Here is a 27,932-nt window from a genome sequence, read left to right as displayed (position 1 = left end):
TTTCTCCTCTGGATCCCCTTCGCATTGGAATCGCTCCCTGCATATTCCTCAAGTACAATCTCTCTCTCTCTCTCCCTGCCTGCATATTCCTCAAGTACAATCTCTCCCTCTCTCTCTGGCATATTCCTCAAGTAAAACCTTGTTATGCCTACTATTCCATTTTCTTTGCTTTGCGAGGGAGATGGCGTCATTTTGACCTTCAAAATAGAGCTATGTTAGGGGTACATGAAAAATTTCTCCAAAAATGTTCGAAAAAGATAAACAAATGGTTCAGATTCACTGTTTAGATTCTACACGTCAAAATGAATATTAAATAGTATTAATTTTACTTTCTCGGCCATCTTGGGGAAACTTTTCCTGTTCTCAACATTTTTTTCAAAACAAAGCTACTTCTCAAAATGATTTTTTGATTTGTTTGCACCAACATCTAAAAATGATGAATTACTCTCAAAATCAGCTTCTTCTATTTTTATGTAAAAATGATAAATGACACAACTTTTTAGCAAACAAAATGCCACGAGAGAGGAGTAATTAGATATATATATATATATATATATATATATATATATATATATATATATATATATATATATATATATATATATATATATATATATATACACACACACACACACACACACACACATACATACATACATAAATAATACTATCTGAATGTGTATGTGTGAAGAAGAATCAAGAATGCAATTCATGTTTTAATCGCTGCAATTTGGATACATGTCGAAACATTAACCAGGCAAAGCATCTTGTGGCGTCCCTTGCTCGATTCTTGAGTCCCTTTTAGGGCTGCTGTTTGCTTTCGACTGTGGCATTTGAATATTCTGGAGAAATCTTCGTTAGGTAAAGCATCGTGTGATTTGTACCATGCCTCGATGTACTTTTGATGATTTCTTGATATTTCTTTGTAATTCGTCTGAAATGCCAAGAGATATGAAGTTCCTTGGTGAATTACGGTTTCTTTCTTTGGATTGCTTGGACAGATTGGCGTCTCAAATAATGGCCAAGGATCTCAGGCTTTCGGTGCACAATTTTCTTAAAGACAGTCGGTATTATTCACTTCTATTGGTTTTTTTTGTTTAGTTTTTTTCCTTATTTTTTGAATTAAAGGGGATACATTTTGAGATAATGACATGCCTCGTATATAAGTCAAATAAGTACTAAAAAAATAACAATCTTAGTGGAACGGGACCTGTTTCGTCTAGAAAATATGAATCGAAGTTGAGAAAGTCTGATAAGACAATGAAGACAGTAGTCTCAATCTTTTTTCGTTTTTGGTTAATTTTTTGCTTTCGATCATAATTTTGCTTTTATAGATTTAGCTTGTCAAGACAAATGATTAATCCAAAAAATTTATTGTAAATTTAATTAATTTAAGAAAAGACGAATAAAAAATTCAAAGTGAAAATTTAGGCCAATTGGGGCCTTACCTCAAGGTGGTTGCATTGGATTAAGGACTTCTATCATGCCAATCAATAATTCTTGGGATACAGAAACCGACCACAAATTAAGAAACACAAAATGCAAGTACGGACACTATACTGCAAGATTTTGTGGTGGGGTATACATCTAAAATGTTGCATGAAAAATGCATTTTCTGGCTGATTTTGTGGTTAGTTTCTATTGCGGTGGGATTATTTCTTTGACAATTTGGGACTGGATTCTGAGTCCTGTGGATTTTAGATTGTTTAAGCATTAAGGGATAACCGGGCAATCTGGTTCTTGTACTGTTGATAGCTTCTACAATACCTCAATTTTTTTATACTTGAATGAAAATGTTGGCTTCCCTTGAAAGTTTAGTGTGTTGCGTTGGTTTTATTTTTCTGCAATCCTCTCGTTCGCAAAATTCTTGTAGCTCACAGGATTTTTTTGTTGAGAATCATATAAGTGCCTTGTTCTCTCAATTTTTTTGGAGCATGGCCAGAAGGTAGAAATTTGAATGCTGCATTGTAGTTAAACTATAACTTCCGATTTTGCTTTTCTGATTCTTTTTGCCTCTTAGTTCAAAGAGGCAATCTTGTCTTAAAGATTCTTAGTGAAGTCAATCTTTAGGCAAATTACATAAATATTGACAAAAGTGTATTCCTCTGTACAACCACTATTTTCAAACTAAGGATAGTGGGTGGATAAGATCGACATTCAAGTTCCAATATACGGAGTACCATTCATCAGTGCCTAGTGTCCGTATATTCTCAAACTAAGGATACCTTTGGTATAATGCTGCAGTCCAGGAGCAGTGGCTGGTGATTCTGAATCTGGTAGCATGTTGGAGGAGTACTACATTCCTGACTACATCCTCATACCAGACTCACCATTTGATAAAGCTTCCCATATACCAGCCTGTCCTGTGATTGTATTCATCAATTCAAAGAGTGGCGGCCAGCTTGGAGGAGAACTTCTGAAAATTTATCGCACTCTTCTTAACAAAAACCAGGTATGTGCTTTTAGGTATTTCTTTGAGGATGGGTAGGATTTTATTTGTATAAATGTAATCCAGGTCTAGAGTAGGATCACTTATCTGGATATGGCTGCTCTTGTTTGTGAATATGTCCAACAGCGGGTTGTCTCATTTTTCAGGTTTTTGATTTGGGGGAAAAGGCTCCTGACAAGGTACTACACCAGTTTTATGTCAATTTAGAAAAGCACAAGCAAAGTGGGGATAGCCTGGCTACTGAAATTGAGAATCGACTGAGAATAATTGTGAGTTGACTCTGTAGCTCAAAGGTTCTGTGAGCTGGTTATCTGTTTTTTAGTTTCTAATGTGTATTGCATTCGTTAGGTTGCGGGTGGTGATGGTACGGCCGGTTGGCTCCTTGGTGTAGTTTCCGATCTCAAACTACCTCGATCACCACCAATTGCTACAGTGCCATTGGGAACTGGAAACAATCTTCCATTTGCGTTTGGCTGGGTAAGTTGTGTTGAATCCTTATGTAGGTTTTGATAAATGTGATACTTCCCAGTTTGTGCATGTTGGACGTTGTGGTTCATTTTTGTTGTCCTTCTGCCATGTTTCACTAAACTTGTTTTTCATTGTACTACCTAGTAGCGAATAGTGTCAATTAATCATATATGATTTTGGCTGTAAAATAGGTTGGTGACCTTTAGTTTTTCATGTAGATATGTTGGTCAGTTACAGATGATATTTAATAGGAGACGTGCATAACATACCTTTTGATGTACAGGGGAAGAAAAATCCTGATACGAACAGTCAATCTGTGGTAGCATTCTTGGATCAAGTAAGGAATGCAAAAGAGATGAAAATTGACAGGTAAAGTATCTGCATAACTTCTTAAATGCTGTTATACCGGTTCGATGTAAAGAGAAATAATATATTATATGTTCATTATTCCCATTGGGATGTCTATAACTGAAGTGGACAATTACGTACTTTGGTGAAGTTATAATTTCATAGTTTGAGTACCATGTCCCTTCTTATGTTTCAGCTGGCATATTTTGATGCGAATGAGAGCTCCTAAAGAAGGTGCTTGTGACCCTATTGCACCTCCTGAATTGCCGCATTCTTTGCATGCGTTTCATCGTGTGACCCAAGATGACACATTGAACAAGGTAAGTGATTTGTATCTTCCGTTATTTCTTATCTTTAATTTTTTGTTTTTGAACTTTTCTTTTGCTGTGTGCATATGAGTACTTTCTTGATAATTTTCGCCTCAAATTACATTTATGTTGAAGCTTCATCATGCATTGCTGCTGATTGTATGTTTGTAAAAGCCATTCACTTGCCTTATTTTGAGTTCATCCCATACACTCCCAATTAACACCAAGAAGTAGAACTTGATAGGAACAAGAGAAACCAGAAAGTCAGATGTCATTGAGTGATAATTCTAACTTTTCTCTTTTTTTGATTCTTTTGACGCCCACTTTTCCTTCATTTGATTGTAATTGTGGCAATCTATGTATTGGCTTCCCGCAGGAGGGTTTCCACACATTTCGCGGGGGATTTTGGAACTATTTCAGCATGGGTGAGAAATTTATTTAACAGATCTTGTCCATGAGTTCCTGTCTAATTCTTTTCATATGTTTTCTCTTGATATATAAAACAGACTGGCTCGTCAGAAAAGTTGAAACTTGTTTGAAGTTGTGTTTTGATGATATTTTTATTGGTTTATTGTAGATTCCTTTTCAGATAAGATTGCAAGAAATGCACTACTCTGGACAAGCATTGTCAATAAAGACTTCAGTATATGATAATTCTGAATAATATGATTTGCCATTAAAATGGGAAAAAAATAGAAGGAAAAAAAATAAGGTTCTATATTCTTATTGTCAAGCTGCTATTCTTTACCATTGGTGCTGTAAAATTACTTGAAATACTTATGAAGATGACCCATATACTCATTATGTTTTATGGTAAAGTAGATCGCAGTTGTCAATAGCTTGCCCAAGCGCGTGCTTTGGTCCGAGGCGCAGATAAGCGCAAGTCTAGTGCTTCAGGAATGGTGAGGTGATGCACTTGGAAAAAGTGTCACGTGGGGCAAGCGCTTTTTTGAGGCACAATTGAGGCTTGAAGCGAGCACCTTGCACGCTACGTTGAAATTCTTTATTAGCATCTTTGTGTTGATATCTGATCATTGGTTTGGGTATCATATAGACTATGTGAGTGCATGGGATGACTATCATATAGGCTATTGGTTTGGGTACATGGGATGACAACAATCTTTTATACATTGGATTCCAATGTAGTGATCAAACATAGCAAAATCATAGACTCAATGTTTGCTAGAAGAACTGCTCCACGCCTCACAGAAGACCTTTGGCTCCTCGGGGCGCCTGTCACCTTTAACAACTGTGCTAGAACCTGAAATTTATAATGGAACATGAAAAAATAGATGTCTTAAGAACCTTGGTGACTTGCTCCGGTGCCTTTCTTCTGTAAATATGAAAAGACACTAGCCAGCTTTTACATGAAATAAAGGATGCCTGTCCCGGCTTGTAAGAATAGATTTTCTAAACTATAGGAGATAAATGACTTATGAAACCACCTACAAGAGTGAAGTCCCTCCCGGGATGAGGTGATCCTCTTACCTCTATAAACTTATGTTTCATACTGTTCTTAGCCTTTCCTCTACAAACGGTTCGGGCTAAATATCCAACGATGACTTCGATGGCTGGGTAACCATATAAAATTGTGATCAATGTAACTTTGAGAAGGTTTCATACTTCAGTATTTTGTCTGGTAACTTGGGTTGCAAGAAGCCAAAGAGTTAGATGTCCATATCTTTATTTCGATTAAGTAACAAATTTTAAGAATCTTTAGCTTTTGTCTGCCAACTTGTTGAAGAGCATGATTTATCTTCGAATCTGCAATTGATTTGGTGATTTTTCGTGAGTTCTTAAGTTTGATTGTACTAAGTGCTGCATTTCCATGCAGGGATGGATGCCCAAGTGTCTTATGCATTTCATTCCGAGAGGAAGTTGCATCCAGAAAAGTTTAAAAATCAGTTGGTTAATCAGGTGGGTATTCATTATCTGCACCATTTGATGGCATTACAAGACTTTGACTTTCACCGTTGGGTATTCATGTGGGTATTCTTGCAGTACTCCGACTTTGACTTTCACCGTTGTCAGGATCAGGCTATTTTGTTTGCTGTTGGAATTTACGATTTTGTAATACCTGTAGAATTTGGAGTGGGTTGGTTTCTGTTAATTGTATTGCCTGTACAAAAAGGTTATTGGTACTCAGGCAAGCAACCTAAGCTATATGTGGTGCCACCCATGAAGTCAATAGAAATAATGGTCATAAGTTCGAACTGTCAGAACCTTGTTGCTGCATCTCTGAAGCATGAGTCTCTGGACAATTAACACCACCATTCCCTCGGCATTTTGGCATTATTAATGTTAGAATCTCTTTACTTGGTATAGAATGTCTCCCTCAGTAAACAAGTTTCGATAATCATCCATCAAGCTTGTGGATATTTGACCGCTTCAAGTTTCAGATGGTAGTTTCAGTAGTCCAAGAATAACCATACGCATTGTTTCACTGGTTTGTGGGTTTGCACCCTGGATTCAGTGTTGTTTTCTTTTTCCTTGATTCTTGCTCAATGTCTCTCTTGGCATACTGTCTAAGACTCTAAATTTTTCCTAATCTGTGTTTTGACAATCTTCAAACACTCAATATGCTTGTTTAACGCCCCATAGGAAGTTATTTCTCTCTCCTGTGGGCTTGTTGTAATTGTCTTTGTGCTCTATCAGAGACTTTCTGACTTAGATGGTTATATTTGATTATGTTTTTCCTTTGTTTTGTCTTGGTAGAGTACTTATGCTAAGATTGTGGGTGAGCAAGGATGGTTTTTTGCTTCTCTATGTCATCCGTTTTCACGGTAAGCAATGCCAGAGGTTGGTTATGAGCATTGTAGCATTGATTTACTTCTAGTATGAGTTAGATGTCTCAGTTTGCCGAATTTTTCCAACATGATAATTCCTGATATATGACCAATACGTGTCATTTATTACTGTTACTCAGCTTCTTCACCCTGAGTTTATAGAGGATAAGCTAAATATTTGCGGAGCAAAGTTCAAGTTTTTCATGCAGTACTCCGTCTTCTTATTGCATGCATTACTAGTCGACCATCTATTGGGGACCTAACTGATACATGGTTTTGCGGAATTACAGTGCACTTTTCTTTTCATAGAGTTTTCTGGTTGCCACATAGCTTTAGTTGATGGTTTCCATTAGTGGTCCAGGTTTGAGTTAGTGGAGAAATGGGGTGCCTTTAATGATGTCCTAAAAACTATAATTAAATTGTAGAACTAGATTCTAGCCTAAGAGGGGCCTGCAGCATGTTGATCTCCAACTGCATGAAACATTAAAATTAATGGCCTTGGGTTTAACCTCTAACCTTCTTAGGTTCTTAGGTATCTTTGTTCTTTACCTTTTTACTTGTCAAGAAATTGAATAAAGGAAAAGGTTATGCTCTTTCTTCATCCATGCATCTGTAAGATATAGTGTTGCTTAGCCAAGAGGCCTTTGGACCGACGGCATCAGGAGTGCACTTAAGTGAGAGAGGAGGTCAGGAGTTCAACTCCTCTTCCAAGGTTCTAATCTAATTATTCTAATAATACTAACATTCGCCAATCAAAAGAAAAAAAGAAGAAGGAAATAGTGTTACATACCAGTCATATCATATTACCTTTTTTCCGACTTCACTTCACCACAAAAGTTATGGATATAATTCATGTGAAAACACACCTTTCACTGAAACCCTTGTGGAAATTGCCCTGAGCATTTTGGTGGTTTGAATACAATACTTATTTTGTGTCCTGACTCATGGCTCATTGTTTAGCGGTTATGTTGATGTTTTAGTGACAAAGGTTGGTCTTATCACAGGAATATTGCTCAGCTTGCAAAGGTTAGGATCATGAAAAGACCAGGTCAGTGGGAAGACCTTCAGATACCTCGCAGGTAATGTCAATGGTTCTATATCGCTCTTGCTTTGATTCACCAATCTTCCTTTGACTTTAGATGTGTACCTTATGCGGTAAAACTTCGCTTTATATTTGTGTAACACAACTAGAATCAGTCATTATGCACATTGCGGTGCTCCTCCTTTTGGAAACTAATATGCCCTTTGTTAAAATACTTAATTCATTTCACATGTTTGGCAAATGGTATGCTGAGGCCCTGCCATAATTTATTTGATTGGACTTTGTGGTAAGTTAACTTATCTTTCAGGTTATTTAGATTAAAAATCAGGGACTTGTTGCTAGGAACATCAAGCACATCGGCAAAAGAAAAAGAAAAAAAATTGGATCATGATTTGACTCGTGATATCCCATGGGAGGAAATTAAATTAGGACAGTAATGGCTTTTGCATAGGTCCTGTTTCTTCTTTCTTGTCTTATGCAGCCCACTTTATTCTGCTTTGTGAAACTATTTTCATCAATGGACACAAATTCGCTTGTATTGTAAGATGCATGCCTATTTCTTCTTCGAAAACAAGCCATAATTTCTTTGTATTGTAACCTCCGCTGAATCCATGCCATCTTTAGACTAGATGTCCCCCATGTGTGGTCAAATTAAAACACTTCTGTTGTAACATTGCTCCTTGAAATTTCTGCGAAATTTACGACATCAATAATGCACACAAAAAATGACAAAACTGTCAATGATCCCAAATATTTAGATGGCTCCTTTTACTGAAATTTTGTTTTTTCATGCAGCATTAGGTCAATTGTTTGCCTCAACTTGCCCAGTTTCTCTGGTGGACTTAATCCTTGGGGAACGCCAAATAGAAAGAAGATGCGTTATGTTAGTTCTAGTGTGACTGTTTTTACTTGTTTTATATGAAACAGTTTACAGAGGCAGTATCATTCTGTCACCACTAACAAGTTTTGACCTAAAGTTCTGAATCTCTCTTTTTGGACAGAGGGACTTGACTGCTCCGTATGTGGATGATGGTCTTATTGAGGTTGTTGGTTTTAGAAATGCTTGGCATGGGCTCGTTTTGCTTGCTCCGAGTGGACATGGGACTCGCCTTGCACAGGTAGGCATTCTGTGAGCTGATTAATGGTTTTGGTATACTACTGAGGGCCTATAAGTAGGTATGTATTGTGCTGCCTGCACAATACAGTTCTTTATCTGTACTAACATGAAGGCATATAACAGTTCAAATCTTCTGATAAGAAGGTATGTATTGTGCTGCCTGCACAGTACAAATCTTTATCTGTACTACCATGCATGTGGAATATAAGAACCACTCTGTAATGCTTAAGGTCACATGAGCATAAAAGAACTTGTTGCAGTCCTGTATGCATTTGTTCTCTCTCTCTCCCTCTCTCTCTCTCTCTCTCTCATATCATTTTGCTTTCTGAATGTAGGCACTCGCTCATATCATTTTGCTTTCTGGATGTAGGCAAACAGAATTCGTTTCGAGTTTCACAAGGGTGCAGCTGAACATACATTCATGAGAACTGATGGGGAGCCATGGAAACAACCTCTTCCAGTAGATGACGACACGGTCATTGTGGAAATCTCCCACTTTGGCCAAGTAAGCATGCTTGCCAACCCCTTCTGTCGAGCCAAAAGCATTCAGGACCCTTCTTCCCCTTACGTGCCGGAGGATGGCGACTACGACAGCAATGAAGAATTAGAAGAAGAAGAAGACTGGGAAGAGAAGAGGAAGCTAGGGGCAGCTGACACTTTCCGGTTACCTGAGGGGGTTGATATTGCTCATCTCAGTTAAGCCTCACTCAACTTTGGTCATGAATTTAACATCGCCCGGCTTCAGCAAAAAACCAATTCTTTTACCACCCTCACAGAGAATATTCTTACAAATGAATCTAACATCAAATTGATTTGCCGTCAGAGGGCCTCCCCCTATCGTAATTTTTTCGTATTTTTTTCATTCTTTTCATTCTTTTCATTTGTATATATAGATGCACATCTCACTGATCCCAATAAATGTAGAATGGTATTTGTTACGCATGTCATAGAATTCGTGAAATCCTCTTCAAATCACTTTGATAGTCATGAATCATGGTTTTATACAGTCTCCTTGCTTTTGTCGATCTTGATGTCAATGTGCAGAAGAGATTACTCTACATATGCAACATACTGGAAGCAGGAACTGAGCATCCTCAAATTCTCATCCGCCATTATTATCTTCGATCGATGCAATCATACTTCAAATATTGCATTCGGATTTCGGTGTAAATGATTATTTGTTGCCCTCAAAACGACTAGTTCACAGGTGACTTCTTTAAATTACAGTTCCAATGAAGGAGGCATTATAACTTAGATACTCCATACGAGTTGGTTTAGAGCCGGTGCAGGCTGCCCTATTTACATAATGCCTGAACATGAGCGCGGGCGCCTATTTTTTTTTGGAATATCTCAAATTATTAAAAAAATTGTAAGAGTAAGAAATGAGATCGGAGCCAGATCCGGAGGATATTACGGAGAGATTATTTTCATAATAAAGTGTAAAGCAGGTGGTTTTCAGTAACTCGGAAAAACTGTGGGCCAATTAACGAAAGCGACCCTCCCCACTTTGATGGTTTAACTTCAAATACCGGTGGAATTTCCTGAGCTTTAACTATAACCGCCTCTTGTTTTCCAAACCCACGACCCACCTACCTACCTCAGGATCTTTCTCCCTCTCAGTAATGGTTTTAGCTACATATATAAATAGAATCCAACGTTCAGGAAATTTGTCATAGCAAGAAAAAACTCTCAACAAAACTGACACTGTACTCGTATATTCCGATCGATTGGGGTGAAAGAAAACATGAGCGCAGCTGCGAGAAAAGCTTGGATTGTTGCCGCGAGCATTGGGGCAGTTGAGGCGTTGAAGGATCAGGGGTTCTGTCGATGGAACTACGCCCTGAGGTCGATTCAGCGACTCGCAAAGATGAATGTGAGATCGTACTGGCAGGCGCAGAGGCGCCCTGTTTCGTCGTCTGCTGGTTCGGTGATTTTTAATAAGATGAGAGAGGAGAAAGCCAAGAGGACGGAGGAGAGGCTGGGGAAAGTCATGGAGTTGGACTGTTGGGGTCCCAGTACCATCAGATTTTAGATGAATCTGGCTTTTCTATCGGCAGTTATCGATTCAAGTCGAAAAAACACGAGAAGGGATGTCGATTCAATAATGGGTTCATTGGCCTGGTAGGTTTTTTTCCTTTTTTTTTTTTTTCTTTTTTGGGTCAAATTTGGCCTGGTAGATGTGTAGGAGGTTACTGCTTCGAATTTTATGGAGAGGAGTTTGATTCTTATTTGGGCAAAATTCTTCTATTGTAAGACAAATTAAAAAAAAAAACTGGTGTTTGAGATTTCACGAAGGAAAATTTTAAACCAAATGGGTCTCATACACACCTGAGCTCTCATTAATTTGAATTGAATACTTGGACTTTCCTTTCCATCATATCTCAACCTGGCTTCATTTCTGGAACTGGGTCCGTTAAACCAATGTAACTCATTGGTTCTTATAAGTCCTTCCGTTGCTTACGTCAGCTGTTTGTGAGAGAATCGAGGGGGGCAATATCAATCTATCACACGATAGAATATCCCCAATTTTCATCTTTCTAATTAGACAACTGCAATTGCACACTAAAATGACTGCAACTGATGATGTATAGAAACAACAATTGATGCTTTGTCTGTGCTCTGTTTTTGTATTAGAATAGAGGGAAGAGAATAGATCGAGAGACTCTCAGTTTTTCTGTTTCAATTTGAAGCTTCACCCTTGTCTACGGTGAGAGCTCGCACGGACATGGTGTCTTCAAAAACTGGGAATGGCTTTCAAGGAGTGTATAGAAGTGCGCGGTTGATGCAAATGAACTAACCTATTCGAGTCCTGCCTCGCATTCACTTTATAAAAACCATTTAAGATTGTTTTTTTTTTTTTCACACAGGGACGCTGAACCAAGTTTGATATGCATGTGATTGTCATAACATTATCCGCGCTCCCTTTTTTGATGCAGACGCTCCATTTTTTAACTTCATGTTGAAAATGGAGCGTCTGCATCAAAAAATGGAGCGCGAATATAAATTTTCTTCTATTAAAAAGCATTATTAATTAGGTTGCAATGTCACTCAGTTGAAATGAACAGCAATGCAACGTGACAAGCAGACCAAATAATATTGGTTGATCATTGAATTAAGTAAAAATCAACATTAAATAAAATGATTTTGTTCAAGGATTTTAAGTACGAGATTAAATTCTTTCTACCGGCGGTAGAAAACCCCACTTTTCCACCACTACTTTTTTGAGTTCTACCGTTTGTTTATTGTTGATTTGAACCGTTCATCTTGTAGACCTTACATAGTAGTGTATTCATACAAATGATACACTTGATCGGTCATCGATAGGAGTATTAAAAATTAAATTTTGCTTTGTAAAATGGATAATTTATCTTTATTATTATTGACATAAATCAGATCATCTTTTTTATAAATCAAAATTCAAATTTTGATATATCTATCGGCTTTTGATCAAGCTGATTTTTTGCATGACAGTACTATATTGCGGATCTTAAAATATGAACGGTTCAGATCACAATAATAGACACTCGATGGAGCCCATAATAGGCGGTGATAAAAAAATAAGATTTTGCATCGGCGGTGAATAGAATTTATTCTCTTTTAAGTACAGGTTGACAAAAGAACTACAAAAGTGTACTACTTGTTCGTGTTCTGCCTTGCATATATTCACTTGATAAAAAATTGTTTATGATTGCTTTTTTCACATAGCAAACAAACCAAGTTTGAACGTATCTAGCTTGTTAAGCTTTCATGCCAAATTTATACAGGTAACTACTAGTATTTAATTTGTTCAAGTTGTGATGTTCAAAAAATAACTTCTACTCTATAAGAGTATGAAGGGTTGGTTACTTTTGGTAATAGGAAAATGTTACTTAACAGCCCAATGAGCTATCAATAAGGTAGGAAAATGACACACAAAAGAAAAAACAACAACAATTTTCCATGTGTTAAAGTACTATTGAGTATTTTTGACAAAAAAAAAAGGTACTTTGAGTATGTTAAAAGTGCATCACAAATTGTATTTTTTGTATTCTTCTTGCCTTTTTGACAATCCATCAGGTTGTCCAGTGGCGCCTCCAGAAATATATATCTAAGTGTGGGGTCAATCATCAAGTTGAAGCGAATTGAGCGATTTCCAATTTCGGCTCGTTAAGTTTAAAAACAAGCTCGAGCCATAAAATCAAGCTCGATTGATACATTAGCCAAGCTCGAGCAACTCGAAGCTCGACTCGGTGTGGCTCAATAATAACTTGATAAATGATTGATATGCTCAATAAAGGCTTCATAAAAAATTGATAAGGGCTCGATAAGAATTTGACAAGGGCTCGAGTACTTAATGTTTGATATTGTACAATCTTAATAAAAGAACAAAACAATTTTAAATTTCTTTAGAGTAGAGTATTTTCTTAAACTTGTATATTGATATATACACTTAAAAACTGCTTGTATATGTCGTTAGTGCTCGTAAATTGTGAAGGCTATATTTTTCGCGTTGTGTTTAATTGGATTATGTTTTGAGCAAGATTGTGAGTGATGAATTTTAAGAGCGAGAAATAATCTAATGTGGTGTTAGCTACAGAATTTTTTGGGATCATTTATGGATTGAGAAGAAATTTTTTGTACAATAATAGAGCAAAAAAATCTAAAAAATAGTAGCGTTATGTTTATATGGAAAGAAGGACCCGATTTACCTAATTGTGATGATGTAAATACTGTAACAATCTGAGAATTGCTCCTTTGGATAGTCAAGCCTCTACGTGCTCTTAAGCCCAACGGTAAAAAGTAAAAACCCGAGCTACCCAATTTCGGTTTTGTTAACATCCGCCCCCACTAGGAAGATGATAATATACACAAATTTCAAATAAGTTCGGATATCAATGTAAATTTCACCGATATTAATATATTTTCACAAATATCAATACATTTTTCTCGAATATCAATGCACCTTATACCTATTATTCTACACATTTTGGACGGATGCTAGAATAATTTATTCACTTAACTTTTAAACGAAGTTTAGTAGTACTGTTTCCCTTGTAATTAACGGCAACATTAAAGAACGAGCGGTTTATAAATTCAATAAAAACTTAACGATTTCAAAAGGACAAAAATAGACCGGAAAGAGAGACAACCATGCCGAATTTTCTCACATGAACTTTTTCACGAGCCTTGCTATGGGTACACCGTTTGGTGTACACTGCTTTTTATGGGACCTATTTAGGAGTTTCACACAAATGATCGGATTCGTTCAATTTTTTTAAAACATTTTGTTAAGCATCCTTGTAAAAAATCAGCTCCGTTGGATATCGATAAAGATTTGATCGATTTTACACCCAATTTTCTGTCACCAAATCGGGCTTAGAGTCGATTAGACATTTACTGATATCTGACAGACAGAGCAGATTTTTTTCCAAGGATACTTAAGAAAATATTTTGAAAAAGTTGAGCTGTTCCGTTTATTTGCATGGAATCCTTAAATGGGTTCCTAAGAAGGCGGTGTAAATTTGGTATGGTGTACTGTACCCATAGGTTTTGTTTTTTCACCCTCCACTTTCATACCGCGGCCTTGTCCCGATTTCGGGCCCACGGCCCAATTGCTTTTTCTACAAAACAAACAACAGATCGTCTCTGGGAAACCACCGGTTTATGCTAAACCACTGCTGCAAATCCATCAGCTCTGCACCCAATGATTTCCAGCAGAACCAGGTTCGGAGATACTTCCAGAAAGGGAAACGCGGTTGCTTCTCATCACTCCTTATTAGTCCAACTGCTTCTTCCCTATATAAATCCTCCAAGAGAATCAAGACCAAATGTAATTGAGACCCAATAACGGAAACGTGCACGGATATTGAATCAGATTACAAGCCAAACAAAACCGAGTCTTGTGTCCCGATCATCAATTGAATCAGATTGGAGTGAGCAATTGTCAATCAGAGAGAACGAGTTGATTCAAGATATGAGCGGAAACAAGGGCGGGGTTTGCAAATTTGAGGAAGCATTTAAGACCACTCAACAGAACAGGAATGGTTTGACGGAGTATTCAAGCAAGGCTAAGAACCACCGCAGGTGGATCCCCGGAAGTGGGGTGAACCCGGAAAAGAGGGCGGCCGGTAACGATAAAAGGAGGAGAGAGGAGAGGGCTGAGATTCTCATGCACCTGATTTGCTGGGGACCCAATTAACATTGTTTTTGGGAGTACTTTTTTTTGTTTTGTTTTATGATCTTGTACTTTTGCAGTGTGTTCTACTCCATGTACTACTATGTACTATGTGAATTCTGAAGTACCACTGATATGAAAAGGATGCTAATTTATTTGTTTTCTTTGTTCTCTATTTCCAGTGTTCTTTTACATTGACTAGAGATAACACTGAGAGGAAACTTTGTCGAAGCTGGGATTACACTCGTATCTTTGCGTAAAAGAATCGCCAGCAGCCTCGACAATTCCTCCTTTCGGACATTTTTCCTGGCCAAACCTCCAAAATCGACTCACAGCTACCTCGCCTTCTTCCTCCCACTCCCGTGACTCGCCACAACCAGCAAGTCGCAAGTCACAGGACTGGTGAAATTAAGGGTTTAAAATGAGTGGGTTGCCGGTGATGGCTTAAGATCGGTGGGTTTCCGAAGAGGGTCAAGACTGAAATCCGTGGGTTCATAGAAATGTATGGATGTGTGTACATGTAGTTATGTGATTGTATTGGACAGCCTAAATGCCTAGGTGCCATTTTAGTTACTTCATTTATTTATTCTCCCAAGTTTAGAATAGTTCCATCGATAAGAAAAGAAAACAGTACATCAGAAAGGGGATGCAAGTTAATTATGCAATCCATTACATTTTAGACTATGCGTCACATAATTGTCACCACTCCGAAAATATACTGTCATCACATCAAAACAATCAACACATTCCTCAAAGGGATGAGAAAGTCCCGCAAATGGGAAGAAAAATCCGCACAGGAATAGGATAAACCGAAAGAACAATGACCTTCCAACAAAGGCCCAACAAAACAAGAAAAACAATCCTTCAAACTGAGGCAAAAAGCTACTTCATTCATTGACTAGCCAAACTAGAAATTGACAATTTTCCTGGACATTTTGCCTGCATAGCATGGGTAGCTCGCTTTCCGGATTTGCTTATGTGGGTTTTGTAAACAAGTTTATGAACTCAAAAGCTAATACAAAATGGATATCAGTGTGCAATTTTGTGTATACGCGGATTGGTTTCCTGATCGTCATGCAATTTTCTTGGATTGGTTTCCTGCTCTAAAGCAACATTTTGGATCCTCAAATATTTTGCACGGGGCAGAAATTTGAACTGAGCTTAAAACCATAAAAATGATGAAACCAAGCCGTAAATAACAGTCAGTACACACTGTCCATCCTCACCATTCCAACACCAGAATAAATTCGAAGACTGAAATTCATCTACCATATCCCAACCATAATCCATCGCGTTAAATCTCTCTCGTAAACATAAAATCGGAAAACTAAAAGCAAATAAGAAAAACTGTACACAAACTACAACATACTGGCCAGAATTTGATCATTGAAACACGAGCTATTCAAAACGTCAAAGCTGGAAACACCATAGCCGAAGCTTAAACATTTAGGCATGAGAAGCCACAAAACTTATAGATTATCCGGCAATTCAAAGTTTTGCGCTCCGAAAATCTGATGCGAGGCACTCTGAACAAAGACAGCAACGCTGCATTTGCTGCTGTTGAAACTTTCCGAGATGGGGAAACTAACAGTTCCTGATACCGTCTTCTTGGCAGAGATGTCTTTGACAGAGCAGAGCTTTTCGAGCTTCCTAACGACAAAGTCATTTGGCAGGACACGCCCTTGGTTCTCGCCCTTAGTGCAGTCGGTCACCAAACCGTTCTCGTATAGAGCCACCATCACGTTTGCACCTTGATGATCCACCTTAGACCTCAAAGCCCCAGTTAAAGACACTTGTAGGGTCTCTGGTGAAGGCCTCTTGAATGTTGCCTGTTCATATAAAATTTTATGAAACTCTGTATTTTCCTGAGATAACAAGGAGTTTCCTCCAGCCCCCACTGCCTAATGCGATGGCAAGTAGAGGTTCTTGAGATGATTTAGAACCAAAAATTCCAAAATGCTAACTCATGTCATCCTAACAAGCTGTTGAGTCCTATTTTCTTTGTCGAATTACTTCGCCTACTATATGTATTACTCGTCACCATCTTCATATATGGAGTAATTGTCTACTCATTCTTATAGAAGTACACTAGATTTATTATTGTACATCACACTTACTAGATGGTTCAATATCGCATTCACATATTCATGAACAACATCATATCATTTGTACCGGATTTCGAAGGGTGGAAAATCATAATAGCCCGACGAACACCAACTATGGCATTATATAGACTCATAGACAGATAGTTCTGTTTTTTCCCTTCATGGCTCAACCTCCCATTACGAAACAGGACGCATATAAAGTTCGGATCATGCATCTCTTTTTGAATGAGCACTGTGAACTTACCTTCTAAATTTCCTGGATTTGCACACAATTGGTTACGCTGCACTATGTTACCAGAAAACGCTAATATCCTAGTGAATTGTGTTTTGGAACTATCGTTCTAAAATGTGGTACACCTACATTCCAATACGATGAATTTAGCGATCCAAAGGGATCTCAAAATTTCTCCTATGAAGACTAGGGATATTAGTGCTTTAGCAAGACAAAATATAAGAAAAGTTGCTCATATCGCTTCTAGAAATTTGTTTTCCATAAATTGTTAGACAAACAATACTTTATTTTATTGGATGATTCTTGGAATGTAAGCTATAGAAGCCCACTCATGTCGTTCCAAAAATTTGGACATGCGGGTATCATGTTCCCATTCTCGTTCCTCGTATTGGAACGATTTGCGTTCCAGGTAACATAGGTTATGCAAACAATCTTATAGTAAGGTAGCATTTGTAAGGATTTGGTTGAGGAATTTTGTGAAGGAAGAGAAAATGTAGGGAAAAAATAGCTTGAACGTTTCTGTTTATTTTCTTTTCTTCCACAAATTTCTTGCAAATCTAATGTTTAAATACGGCCTAAGTGCGTAGTCGTTTCCCTTTGGATGGAATTATTCAGTAAGAAAAAGAAGAGAGGATTGGAAATTTTCACCAAATCACTCATTAGGACTGAAAGATTTGGTGAGAAATTTGCCAATGCAAAACTATTGTTTCCCCTTTGTTATCAAATTTTAATGAGTTTCTCTTTCACATCACACCATTTTTCACAATCCAAAGGCAGTAAGTATTCCCTAGCAATTTTGTCCCATAAAACCTCAAAATTCCATCAACTAAAAACATGTAGATTGTTGTCTAGTTGCAACTAACCAAACCAAACAGAGCCATATGTCCCGATCAATTGGGATTGATTATATGAATTTGTCGGTTTTAATTGAGCTCTGATGAGGGCATCAAATTCATGATATAAAAAAGTATAGAACCTTTTGAACTATCGCCACTAATGTCTATTGTGGCTTACCCCTCATCTTACCCTCAACCGTAACCATATTACTCTTCCTAATTATTGCTTCAGTCAATGTACGATAGACATGTCCAAAGACTCCAAACCGTTTAATTTATTCTATTTCATCGTGTACTCTTTCTATTTGTGAATATTCTAGTTTAATTCTAATTCTATTTTGCAAATTCTACCCTACATTGTAAAACAACCATGATTTGTATTGAATTCAGAACAATTATTGACTAATTTTTTGTGTAAGAACAATATTGGATATCGCAATATATTGTATTCCGGCGGAATTATTGACCCCCTGTTTTGGTAACAGTTTTTTGGAATACAGAGGAAACAGAGATTCCCATGTCTGGATCTACATGCTTCTCCGAGATCAACGAAAATCTGGACAAAATAATTTTTTCTTGTTCGACAATCAAGGTGTCAAGGCCAGTGCAAGCGCACCTCAACTAATCCCGCAGACCATCATGCCGGGACTAGAAAATTTACAAGAGTAAAATTTCTTGTGACCTGATCCTAAGTATCGAACTTGATCAATTACGTGGGAAGCAAATCCACTAATTAACCGGATTAACCCTAGAGCTGGACAAAATATTTAATACCTTGTATCACATGGAGAGAAAATTAAAAAAAACCCGAATACTAACCTGGAGCGTAGGAGCAGGGAATCTCGGTGCAGAGGCGATGCAGGAGAGAATAGCATCCTCGTCATTGCCAAGACAATGGGCCGTGCCCTGGACCACGACTTGCGGCGTGAACATGGTGTCCTGCTTCAGGGCCTCCACATAGGCCTTTTGCCTGACCGTCCACTGGCTCGACCCAAACGGATCCTTCCACCCCATGTAATCCCAGTAGTCCACGTGGTACGCCAGCACCACCACCGGCGTTTCCAGATTGAAGTCGCCCCTTCCCAGCCTCGACACCACCAACTCCGCCGCGGGCGAGGTGGCGCAGCCCTGGGAGGAGAAGAGCTCCACCACCACGGCACCTCCCCTCCTCAGCTCCTCTGCCGTCACGTCCGCTGTGGCGGCTTCGGAGGAGTCGTTGTTTTGGGAGGAGGAAGAGGTGCCTCTGGATCCGAAGCACGAGAAGAGGCGCGGCATTGCGTCGCGTCGTCCCGGGCGGCGGAATAGAGGTGGTTGTGGTGGAAGCGGCGGTGGCTAGGAGTTTATCAGTGTTTAATTTTTGGGTTTTTTTTTTGGGGTTCTCTTGGTTGATCGGAAAGGGAGAGACAATGGAGAGAGATGCGATGTGAGAAAAAGAGAGAAGGATTGGGGTGTGGTGAGAGAAAGGTGGCGAAGGAAACGGTGGGAGAAGGGGTTAAGAATTGCCTTTTTATGACAGGAAGTCTATTTTTTATGGTGCAATGTACCCAATAAAAAAATAATGATATTTCTTACTTTTCTTTCAGGAAGTATTGTTCCGTCACGCCATATGATTATATGTAAGAAATTTTCTATATTTATATCGAGACCAAAGCTAAAATCACACCGATGGTATTATTATGGGCCTTATCAAATTATGTTCTAGTAAGTTTTCGCCACTCAACCAGGCTGTCTATTTGTCTCTTTTTCACAGGATCTAGAATTTTAAAAGTGAAACTGGGGTAAAGAGAGGTATGGGTAGAAAGCCAGGTAAAGGGAGTCGTCGGTGGTTCGTTTGAATTGGGTAAAGGGTTAGATTTCGTTGCCGACACGATTTGTGGGGTGGTGACACGTTGTTGTTGTTGGTTTTGTCAAAATTATTAGCTGGAGGGGCTGGTGTTGGATGTCAATCAGACCACCACACCACACCACACCCATTCTAGACCCTTTTTTTAGGTAGAGGAAGACGAGATGGTTTGACAAGGAATCTCAACGACTATATAATATAAAAAAAAACAGATCGATACATCTACTCAATCTAACTAAACTTTACCCAATGGGGTTGAGAGAATATATGGTAGGTTAAATCATACTACTTGTTAAATGACCTATAAAAACACTGATTGAACGTGAATTTTATTTGGAATTGTATTTTAAAGTTGTATGACACTCTATTTTGAATGAAAGTATTCTTTGATGTTGTGGCACACGTCTTTCTTTATTGGATTTATCACGGAACGTAGACGATTCTGTCTTGCTTGATGGAGCTATGCTTTTCATCTTCTCATTAACTTTTCCAACAGTACTGAAATAAGGAACATGACATGGAAATCAACAACGTTGTAGATTCACTTTGGACAATTGCAAGCTGTCGTTGCCATTCGGGTCCAAAAACTATGGACCACGAGTACTTGGCCCAGTAACGCGAAGCCGAAGCCCACGCTTAAGTAGTGGGCTTAATTCAGGAGCATGTGTTATAGTTGGGCTAAAATATCCCGCCCATTGGAATGTAACAGGAAAAAGTTTTTTTTTTTTTGGGTAATAGTAGTAATATGTTTATTTGCTCAAAAAAATTGTAAAGAAAATTGATACCGAATAAATAACAAAGTTCAATTTTATTTAAAAAAATTGTACACTTTGATAACCAAGTGTTCAAGTCAGCTTATGTATACTTCAATTAATTTTAGAAAATCAATTACAACGTCCACTCACGGAATCTTCCTTCTCTCTCTTTTTGAGAAATTTTTTAGTGCTGGTGGACAAGGCCACGTGATGCCCGTGCGTGCATCTCGGCCGTCCAAACGTGTTTTGGATGACCCAAATTTGTTTGGGTAATTTTTAAGTGCAAAATTACCAACACACGCCCTCAAAACCCAAACAAACTTGGGCGCCGAGATGCGCGCAATGACACCATGTGGCCGTGCCCACTTGGCACTGAAAAATTTCTTTTCCTCACCAATCACTCCCAACCCTTCCATATATCAAGTGGGGAATGAGAACTATGAGTATGAGTATCACCCTCTTCCCTTGGAGATAAGGACTCTTCTTTGTCGACCAGTTCCCTTTGCTCTCAGTGAAACCAGAAACAATTCGAAGACAGGAGAAAGGTGAGGACCAAACCCAAGACCCTTCATATCATCGAGTATCAAATCCGGTTTCTTGATTGAAGACTTAATCTCTGCATCGGAAGCATCAAGAGGGGATGGGAAAATAGAAGTATGATCCTCGTTTGCGGGCTCTTCTTCTTCTTCTTCTTTTTTGTATAGTTTCCTTGCCTTCTTTCCTATGTGTGCCAACCGGTGGGATTTAGAAATGTAATCCTTCACATCTTCCTCTGTTGTGTTCCTCGGCAAAACCTTCTTCTTCCCAATAGTACTACTACTTCAATAAGAGAGAAAAATAGTAGTATTACATTCAGCTTGGCAATTCAAAAATCTAAAACTTTTTGAGTTAGAACTTGGAAAATCAAGAACAGATTAATATCATTGATAATTAATAAACAAAATAACGACAAGCATTATTGGAAAATTTTACAAAATTGAGAAAGCGAAACAAATTTTACCTGATGGGATTATTGAGAGTGGTCTTCTCCCTCATCACCCTTTCACCTTTGGAGATATCAAGACCACGAGATGAACCGGCCCTGATCAGGAGATCAGACTTCTCTCCCATCGCTTTCAACCCCTCTCTCTCATCCAAGCACTCCTTGTGATTTCTTGGAGATACCAAATTTTCTTCCGCCAATATTTGTTCACCTTTACCAGCAGGTTTCTTGAACAGAGACTTCTCATCATTCTCCATTCTTTCACCCTTAAGAGATGTTCTTTAATTTAGAGAACGTATAGTACTGATAAATTTGTTTCCATTGTGAGAAAGGGAACTGAGATAGCACTACTATGTATTTATAGGAAATAAAATGAGAAGCCCAAGAAGGGTTGGATCAGCTGTTAATTCGTAATCAAGAATTCTTTTACGGATTGGGATTTCTTGATTTTCTTTTTATTCTTTTCTTTCTTTTTTATTGTAATCAAGAATTCTAGGGATTTCTTGATTGGAAAGGAAATGAACTCAAAGTTCTCACTCTGGAGTCTGGACCAATTCGGTTTCCTAAGGCTACACGTAATCTGAAATTGGCCCCCACTTCACTCCCTTTTTGGCCCTATATACGCTCTCTTTTTGCGTTCTTATTTATATGCAATTTTTTAATGTGTGAAAAAAATTAATTAGTGAAAGAGCAAATCTTCAAAATTCACATGAAGGAAGCAAAAAGGAGTGTGCTAAAAATAGTTTGTCCTAATTTTGTAGTCTGTTGTACAAGTGGTGTCCGTCTCACTCGGCTAAAACTCCCGTTAAATAAATCCTCTTTTTTTTTATTTTTTATCTGCTTATGCATATCCTCAGCATATACTAAGAATAAGCTTAATAAAATAATACTAGTATTCTTTGGAATTAAAGTGAGGAGAGAGATGAAACTTGAATAGAGAAGAAGAGAAACGTTTTGTTTGGTTGAGAGTTTAGTTTAGTTTAATTTTGGTAGTAGGTGGAGAGAGAGATAGAGTAATGATTGGAGAGAGATAGAGAGAGATGAGAAAATAATAATTAAAAAAATAAGATAATAATTAGAGAAAAAAATAGAGTAATGATTAAAAACAAAACTAAAACTAAAACAGAAATGTTTATTGTTGAAAATATAATATTTTATTATTTCTTAACTGACTCAACACATTTGTTGAGTTAGTATGGTAAAATAGCCGGCCATTTTGTTGTAGCATCATTTTTGTATTTAGGCTAGTCAAAATACCTAAAATTTCATATAACCAAGCAGTTGAACTTGCTGGTCCATTAAAAAAAAGATGTCCAAATGAAAAGCGCTTAGCGCTTAGAACATGTACATCAGCGTAGGTAAATAGAACATATTAGAAAAAATAGAGAATGGAAGCCACAAAAACCCTCTATACCAACATAGCAAAACACAAAGGTAAAATAGCTAGCTTTCATGGAATGGGTCGGTATTTTTACTTATGTACTATTCATTAGCAAAACATAAACAATAACTGTTTCTCTCTCCTCCTCCTCTCTTCTCCCGTTCTTCTTCACCTCTCTCTCTCTCTCTCTCTCTCTCAAATTGATGAGCACTTGACTCATGAAGTTCAACTGGAAGATGTAAAAACAAAGCTTTTGAGCTACTGAAGAAACCAAACTTTGGCCCACTGCCGTCTCCCAATCGCCGATCTTGGCCCAAACCAAGCGACCAACTGATTCCTCACCGCGTGGATCGCCGGCACCACCTTCCACAGCTCGTCGTTCCCCTCATCATCAAGATGGACCGTGAGTAGCACCTCAATGAAAATAGTACTGCAATTGAAAATAGTACCGCCATCTCCCAGCCTCTTTGGCGATGGTAAAGGGGACCGATTGTGAGTTTGGGGTTTTCTGATTTTGGACAGAGGTGTAGAGAGAGAAAAAAAAATTATTGCAATTGAATAATATTTTATATTATTTTATGCGAATAGAGATGATAATAGAAAGATTTGATGTGAGGTAAAGAAAGAATTGAGTAGATAAAATCAAAAAAAGTAAATTATTGAGTAGCTAAAATACATCTTCTTATTCTTGATGTACATGCTCATACTCGGGCAATGTCACGTCAGCTACTCCTATAAAATTGTAGATGCAACATAGTGTATTATGTATATATGCACGCTGGGAGCAACAATGCCTACCTTTGTCCCTAAAAAAATTCCTTCATAAATTCGGGGACAATTTTCGGACAAATTAAGAAATAGATTCATAGAGCTTGTTTGGTACAGATTTTGAAGGAGAATTTTTGGAAATAAGTGGAGATAAATAGATACAAAGATAATAATAATAAATGGCGACGAACTTTATTAAAAACCGTGCTGTGAGAGAGGGGATGGATATGAAAGTTCCAAACGAGCAAAGCTTACACTGTGCGAGTCCATTTCAAGATTGAACAACTATCATGATGGTGATTGCGTTCAGAGAAATGCTATGATATAAGAAAAAGAAACATGAAAGTCTCCAAACCTTTCATTCTCTTTCATGAATTGATTCTGAACTGTCTATTTTTCATTCTCTTTCATGAAAAGATTTCGAGCTGTCCATTCTCTTTCATGGACACTTTCAAGTATCCAGTGTCATGTATTCTATCATGCCCTTGCATTCACAATATTAGGTCAGCCAGCCATTTGTTTTCAATAACCAAACCATAGTCCACAAATAACCAGTTGGCTAACAAGCGAATTAATACCAAATAAAATAAAATGGAGTACTCTATCTGCAAGTAAAAAACCTTAAAACTGTTAGCCAAACTCCTAACCATAGAAAACAGAACACCCCTAATTTGATTTACAAAACTTTAGCAGCCCTTCTCTTAATTAGTGTCGAGATCCAAAACCACTTTCCCCAGCCTGATCACCACTCTAAACTCCCACCCATTCCACTGCCATTGCCATTGCCACTGCCACTCCCACTCTCACTGGAACCATGCCCATTGCCATTCCTGTTGTTCCTGTTCCTGTTCCTGTTCCTGTTGGCGTTCCCGTTCGCAACCCTTCCGACAATTACCATAGCAAACCCCAACTCCCCGCCGTTATAACGAAACGACCACACCTGCACAATCATACATGGATCCAAATCGTGCTTCTTGTAAACATCTTTCCACTTCCCGTTGAACAAATACATCGAGCTCACATTCCGCCCGCCGTTCTTCGGCATGTCCCAACGCTTGAACACCAGGTCCAGATTCCGGTCCCCGTTCGGCTCGATGAACACCACATGAATCCCGTTTATGTTTTTGTTCCTGTCCGGTCTCCTCCCTTTTTTTTTCCTTTTTTGCTCAGCATTTTCAGATTTTTTTTCCTCAGCATCCGGTCTCCTCCCCATGAGGTACTCTTGTTCCCTTATGGTCAGGAAATCCGTTCTATTCAATGCGTTAAACGGCAACGATATCCGGTTCTGACCGGACTCCAAGTCCGTCACCGTCAACTGCTTCTGGATCACAAGCTTCACGTCCGACCCGTTTTCAATCCGAATCTTGTCCATGATATACTCAGGCAAGTCCGGCTTGTAATCATCTAAAATATCACCATTAATGACCCATTTCTTAAATCCCTTATTGTTGCTAGTCTTCGTCTTTTTCATAACCCTAAAAGCATCTTCTTCTTCAATAATAATTCCCTTATTACTACTTTCAAACCACTTTCGCTCATCAACAAAACCCCTTGTGGGATTATCACCTATTTCTGCCGGTTTCTTGAGACTCTTCTCCGTCATCAGTCTCTCATCCTTCGATATGTCGAGGGACGTTGACAAGCCGGGTATGTAGATGCAATTCTCTCTCATCAACATCCTCTGTCTCTTGGCGGCAGCCTCAGGTGTTGGGCAACAGAAGTCCTCTTCTCCTCTTGGCGATATCGGAAACTTTTCTCTTCCCTCCTCCACGTATGCATTGTTGATTAGAGACTTTTTGTTCTGTTTCTCGGATATGTCAAGAGGGGATGAGAAAATAGGAGTATGATCCTCATTTGAGGGCTCTTCGTCTTGATCCTCTTCTTCTTCGCTTTCACTTTCGCTTTGAGATATCATTAATTTTTTTGCTTCTTCTTTATATAGTTTCCTCGACTTCATTCCTATATCTACCAACAGGTCAAAGTCGAAACCAGAACTGTAAGGTTTGCTCTTGAGATCCTTTGTATCTTCCTTCGTTAAATCCCTCGGCATAACCTTCATCTTCTTCCCCGCAGTAGTCCTTCAAAATAAGAGAGGAAAATTGTATTTGAGGCCCAATTAAACTCTGAGAATGAACTGAGAGAAATTAGAAGCATTTATATAGGGGAGATGTATAAAAGGAAACCCAAAGAACTAAAGAAGTCCTGATGAGGAAGGAATATATCAATGAAGTTAAACTTTCCAATTATGGACCAATCTGCTTTCCTAAGCTCAACTGTGACCTAAAACCTTGATTTAAATACAACTAATGACAAGCATGAATTTAAAATTTTACTTAGCCAACTTCAAAAAAATTCACAAATACACAAGATAAATCTTTGTTTCGATTGTTCGTTACTATCTTAAAACATTTTGACTTGGAACATCTAAATTGACGAGTTGAAAATTGCGAGCGAAGAACAGATTAATCTCAATGATAAACAAATAAAGACTAGCATGAATATAATATTTTACGAAAGAATATGTTTAACAATTTCAATCCCATCTCAATGTTGTTAGTGGCCAATTAACCTGATTAAAATTCACAAATAAACAATATTTTTGTGTTCGATCGTTCGATACCATCATATTACATTCTAGACTTCAAAATTCTAGAACGACAAGTTAGAACTTGCAAATCAAGAACAGGTTAATCTCATTGATAAACAAATAATGACAAGCAAGATTCGAAAATTCAAAAAAATCAAGGAAGCGATATAAATTTACCCATCAGGATTCTTGATCAGAGTAGTCTTCTCTCCCATCGCCCTTTCACCTCTCGTTCCGCACCATGAACCGCCCCTCCGGAGGATAGACTTCTCTCTCATCTCCTTCAACCTCTCTCGCTCATCCAACGCCAAATTGCCTTCCACCATTACTTGTTTACCTTTATCAGCAGTTCGCTTGAACAGAGACTTCTCATTCTCCATTCTCTCATCCCTAGAGATGTCAATGGAAGAACCCGAAACAGGATTTTCTCCCAACGGCTCTTGGGTTGGGAAAACCAATTTTTTCCCTTCTTCTTCTTCAATTGCTTTCCTTTCTCTTTCCCTCTGGGCCCTCGCAGATATCCCAATAAAAATGTCTAATTCGTTCAAAGGAGGATCAAACTTCATGTTCTTGACATCTTCTAATGTTATATTCTCCATCTTCTTCCACATGTTTTTTTCCTTCAATTCAGAGAAAATATTTACTAGTTAATATACTACTGAAATGTCTTCCAATTTGCGAGAAAGAGAATCGGTGACAGTCCTGTGTCTGTTAGAAGAAGTAAGGAAAATATGGGGAAAACCCAAGAAGGGTTGGATTCGTTTGAAATTGGGTTTTTCTTGATTAGTGTTGGTCAAGAAGTAGGATTAGGGTTTCTTGGTTGGAAAGGTAAGTAATGATCTGAGAGTTGTAATTCTGGAGCAATTTGGTTTCTAAGCCCACCCGTAATCTAATTATATTGGCCCCCACACATCCCTGATCATGTAATATTAAGACTGTAATTGCCCTGATTATTACTGTCACTAATTAAGTAGCGCCTTGATCCCTAATTAAAATTGACCGTCACAATTACCCTGGAAATAACTTTAGATATAATTATAATTACAGAAGGTTACATGTTCAAATCTAACGGCAGCCAACCATTACGAATCTTGGCACCACTGGAGGGTTAGCCGGTTGTTAACTTCACGACCTCGAAATTAGTCTACGTGCGTGAAAGATGGCCCGGACATTAAAAATAATAATGTGTTAATGAAGTAGTATAAATTCATATGAATTAAGCAAAAAAGTGAGCGTATATACAAAAAAAAAATTATACTGTACTAAAAATAGTTTTTCCTAATACCATTAAGTAGAAATAACTTGATTATTGTCGTTAGTCTGAAGACAAAAAATTTAGTGAAAACTCACCCTTACTTTGTACACAATACACTTTAAGAGGCCGTCGCAAGAAAATATTGATACCATTAGAATTATGGTGGAGCTCAAATCACCCAATGGGCATGTTTGATGGCGGAATATATATAATCCTCCATCCATGGTACAAAGGAACATATAGGGCCACATGTTTCTTAGGATTAACTAGTCCTAGATTTGAGGTGCAGGACTAAAGTTTGGACTACACTAAAAGAGGATTATTTGGCTTAATACTCTCTGTGGGACTATCCAATACTACTTGAGGTGAGGGGGTAGCATTCGTTAATCTGAACCATTGAGATTATTCTCCTCTTCATCCAATGCTGCATATATACAAGCTCATCTATTATTTATGGATCCACATGTCACTAATTTCCATCATTGATCTCATCTTTTATAATTCTTTTAAAAATAA

The 27,932-nt window shown here is 38.1% G+C and overlaps 4 protein-coding genes and 1 long non-coding RNA gene across 7 annotated transcripts; 2 read left to right on the top strand and 3 right to left on the bottom strand.

Annotated features, from left to right (window-relative positions):
• Positions 1-76: 76 nt before the first annotated feature.
• On the top strand, positions 77-9,524 carry LOC131329864 (diacylglycerol kinase 1-like). Of its 3 annotated transcripts, XM_058363268.1 has the most exons (15): positions 77-94; positions 758-861; positions 1,002-1,067; positions 2,245-2,452; positions 2,596-2,718; positions 2,798-2,926; positions 3,201-3,286; positions 3,462-3,585; positions 3,950-3,998; positions 5,408-5,490; positions 6,289-6,356; positions 7,364-7,438; positions 8,197-8,284; positions 8,403-8,519; positions 8,889-9,524. In XM_058363268.1, exons 3-15 carry the CDS (start codon positions 1,018-1,020, stop codon positions 9,216-9,218), a joined length of 1,530 nt encoding a protein of 509 aa, XP_058219251.1. In that variant the 5' UTR covers positions 77-94; positions 758-861; positions 1,002-1,017; the 3' UTR covers positions 9,219-9,524. The 3 variants fall into 3 exon arrangements, with proteins under 3 accessions (XP_058219251.1, XP_058219250.1, XP_058219252.1); XM_058363267.1 differs by lacking the exon at positions 77-94 and having other exon boundaries at positions 659-861; XM_058363269.1 differs by lacking the exons at positions 77-94; positions 758-861 and having other exon boundaries at positions 1,002-1,063.
• Positions 9,525-10,110: 586 nt separating this feature from the next.
• On the top strand, positions 10,111-10,757 carry LOC131329290 (uncharacterized). Its single transcript, XR_009200704.1, has 2 exons — positions 10,111-10,643; positions 10,696-10,757. It is a non-coding gene; the product is annotated as an uncharacterized LOC131329290 (long non-coding RNA).
• Positions 10,758-15,914: 5,157 nt separating this feature from the next.
• On the bottom strand, positions 15,915-19,577 carry LOC131330262 (uncharacterized). Its single transcript, XM_058363791.1, has 2 exons — positions 18,665-19,577; positions 15,915-16,501 (listed from the first exon to the last, which is right to left on the bottom strand). Exons 1-2 carry the CDS (start codon positions 19,118-19,120, stop codon positions 16,142-16,144), a joined length of 816 nt encoding a protein of 271 aa, XP_058219774.1. The 5' UTR covers positions 19,121-19,577; the 3' UTR covers positions 15,915-16,141.
• A 1,318-nt stretch (positions 19,578-20,895) lies between these two features.
• Positions 20,896-21,753, bottom strand: LOC131328728 (uncharacterized). Its single transcript, XM_058361633.1, has 2 exons — positions 21,444-21,753; positions 20,896-21,262 (listed from the first exon to the last, which is right to left on the bottom strand). The coding sequence occupies exons 1-2, from the start codon at positions 21,680-21,682 to the stop codon at positions 20,896-20,898; spliced, it is 606 nt and encodes a 201-aa protein (XP_058217616.1). The 5' UTR covers positions 21,683-21,753.
• A 2,433-nt stretch (positions 21,754-24,186) lies between these two features.
• Positions 24,187-25,632, bottom strand: LOC131329854 (uncharacterized). The gene has a single exon (XM_058363255.1). It carries the CDS (start codon positions 25,622-25,624, stop codon positions 24,317-24,319), a length of 1,308 nt encoding a protein of 435 aa, XP_058219238.1. The 5' UTR covers positions 25,625-25,632; the 3' UTR covers positions 24,187-24,316.
• Positions 25,633-27,932: the final 2,300 nt, after the last annotated feature.

This window comes from Rhododendron vialii, chromosome 6a (genome assembly GCF_030253575.1).
Source record: "Rhododendron vialii isolate Sample 1 chromosome 6a, ASM3025357v1".
In the NCBI taxonomy this organism is placed as follows: Eukaryota; Viridiplantae; Streptophyta; class Magnoliopsida; order Ericales; family Ericaceae; genus Rhododendron; species Rhododendron vialii.
This window is presented reverse-complemented; position numbering and strand designations above follow the sequence as displayed.

Coding starts and splice junctions, on each gene's coding strand:
- LOC131329864 (XM_058363268.1), top strand. CDS start 1,018: ATGGCCAAGGATCTCAGGCTTTCGGTGCACAATTTTCTTAAAGACAGT. Junction 7,439..8,196: donor GACCTTCAGATACCTCGCAG/GTAATGTCAATG, acceptor TTTTTCATGCAG/CATTAGGTCAATTGTTTGCC. Junction 8,285..8,402: donor ATAGAAAGAAGATGCGTTAT/GTTAGTTCTAGT, acceptor CTTTTTGGACAG/AGGGACTTGACTGCTCCGTA.
- LOC131330262 (XM_058363791.1), bottom strand. CDS start 19,120: ATGCCGCGCCTCTTCTCGTGCTTCGGATCCAGAGGCACCTCTTCCTCC. Junction 16,502..18,664: donor TCCCTGCTCCTACGCTCCAG/GTTAGTATTCGG, acceptor TTATATGAACAG/GCAACATTCAAGAGGCCTTC.
- LOC131328728 (XM_058361633.1), bottom strand. CDS start 21,682: ATGGAGAATGATGAGAAGTCTCTGTTCAAGAAACCTGCTGGTAAAGGT. Junction 21,263..21,443: donor ACTCTCAATAATCCCATCAG/GTAAAATTTGTT, acceptor CTCTTATTGAAG/TAGTAGTACTATTGGGAAGA.
- LOC131329854 (XM_058363255.1), bottom strand. CDS start 25,624: ATGCCGAGGGATTTAACGAAGGAAGATACAAAGGATCTCAAGAGCAAA.